This window comes from Geospiza fortis, unplaced genomic scaffold (genome assembly GCF_000277835.1).
Source record: "Geospiza fortis unplaced genomic scaffold, GeoFor_1.0 scaffold833, whole genome shotgun sequence".
NCBI classification, from domain to species: Eukaryota; Metazoa; Chordata; class Aves; order Passeriformes; family Thraupidae; genus Geospiza; species Geospiza fortis.
In genome coordinates, this window is record NW_005054999.1 from 14314 (window position 1) to 16292 (window position 1979).

Consider the following 1979-nt stretch of genomic DNA (forward strand, 5'->3'; position numbering starts at 1 on the left):
GATGGCACCGATCCCAGTGGGGGTCCCTTGGTGGCACCTCTGAAGCTCTGGGTGTGATGCTACCAATCCCAACAGAGGTTGGGACAAAAATAAAATAAAAATAAATTAAATTAAATTAAAATCAAATTATTCAATCCTTGGCGGCACCTCTGAGGTGCTGGGGGTGATGGCACTGATGCCAACGGGGTCCCTTGGTGGCAGCTCTGAGGGGCTGGGGGGTAATGGCACCAATCCCAATGAGGGTTGGGATAAAAATCAAATCAAATCAAATTAAATTAAATTAAATTTAAAATAAAATTAATTCAATCCTTGGTGGCACCTCTGAGGGGCTGGGGGTGATGGCACCAATCCCAACAGGGGTTGGGATAAAAATAAAATAAAAATAAATTAAATTAAATTAAATTAAAATCAAATTATTCAATCCTTGGTGGCACCTCTGAGGGGCTGGGGGGGATGGTGGCACCGATCCCAATGAGGGTTCCTCGGTTCCCAGGTCACCTCCAACCTCGGGAAGCTGATCCTGAAGGAGGAGATGGAGAAGTCGCTCCCGATCCGGAGGAAAACTCGCTCGCTGCCGGACCGGACGCCCTTCCACACGTGTGAGTGGGGTGGTTCTGAATCCCGGCCCTTTCCCTCCTCATCTCTGGGTGCCTGCACCCCCTTCTGTCCCCCAAATCCTGCCTGCAGATCCCAAATCCCACCTGCAATGCCCAAACCCCACCTGTACATCCCAAGTTCTGCCTGCATTTCCCAAATCCTTCCTGCAGATCCCAAATCCCACCTGCAATGCCCAAACCCCACCTGCACATCCCAAATCCCACCTGCACCCCTGCCCATCCCTGCCTGTCCCTAAATGTCCCTGCCCATCCCTGTCTGGCCCTAAAGGTCCCTGATGGTTCCTGCCTGGCTCTGCCCATCCCTAAAGGTCCTTTCCCATCCCTGCCTGTCCCTAAATGTCCCTAAAGGTCCCCCCCAAAGCACCCCCCCCCTCCCCTGCCTGTCCCTAAATGTCCCTAAATGTCCCCAAAGGTCCCTGCCTGTCCCTATCCATCCCTGCCTGTCCCTAAATGTCCCTAAATGTCCCCAAAGGTCCCTGCCTGTCCCTGCCTGTCCCTAAATGTCTGTAAAAGTCCCTGCCTATCCCTGCCCATCCCTGCCTGTCCCTAAATGTCTGTAAAAGTCCCTGCCTATCCCTGCCCATCCCTGCCTGTCCCTAAATGTCCGTAAAGGTCCCTGCCTGTCCCTGCCTGTCCCTAATGTCCCCAGGGGTCCCTGACTCTCTCCGTCTCTCTCCCAGCCCTCCACACGAGCTCCAAGAGCTCCTCCCTCCCCGCCTCGGGCCGCAGCACCCTCACCCGGGTAAGTGTCTGTCACCTGTGCCCCCTGCCGTGCTGGGGTCACCCCAGAGCTGCTCAGGGGGTCGGGGTCACCCCTGTGACCCTGTCCCTGTGTCTGTCTGTCCCTGTCCCTGTGTCTGTCTGTCCCCCACAGCTGCAGTCAGCAGAGTTCGGCTCGGCGGGGAGCGAGAAGGGGAGCCCTGGTGAGGGGCAGGGACTGGGGGTGTCCCTGGGGGTGTCCTGGGGATCTGGGGGTGTCCCCGGGAATGTGGGGTGTCCCGTCCTGGGAGATGTGAGGGCGTTCCTGGGGCTGTGGGGGTGTCCCTGGGGATGTAGAGGGAGGGTCCCAGGGGATGTGGGGCTGATCCTGGGTAGTGTGGGGGTGTCCCAGGGAATGTCCCCAGGAATGTGGGGGTGTCCTGGGGATGCTGGAATGTCCTGGAGGGACGTGGGGGTGTCCTGGGAGATGTGGGGCTGATCCCGGGTAGTGTGGGGGTGTCCCAGAGGATTTTCCCGGGAACGTGGGGGTGTCCTGGAGGGATGCTGCAATGTCCTGGAGGGATGATGTGGGAGGGTTTTGGGGATGTGGGGGTGTCCTGGGAGATGTGAGGGCGTTCCTGTGGCTGTGGGGGTGTCCTGGAG

At 57.7% G+C, this 1979-nt stretch overlaps 1 protein-coding gene across 1 annotated transcript in view; it reads left to right on the forward strand.

The window, feature by feature from the left end:
• Window positions 1-1979, forward strand: part of DMTN (dematin actin binding protein) — a 12065-nt gene that overhangs the window by 7370 nt on the left and 2716 nt on the right. The window contains exons 7-9 of the mRNA XM_031065664.1: window positions 494-599; window positions 1298-1359; window positions 1492-1541. Coding sequence (XP_030921524.1) covers window positions 494-599; window positions 1298-1359; window positions 1492-1541 — 218 coding nt within the window. The remainder of the gene's footprint in view (window positions 1-493; window positions 600-1297; window positions 1360-1491; window positions 1542-1979) is intronic.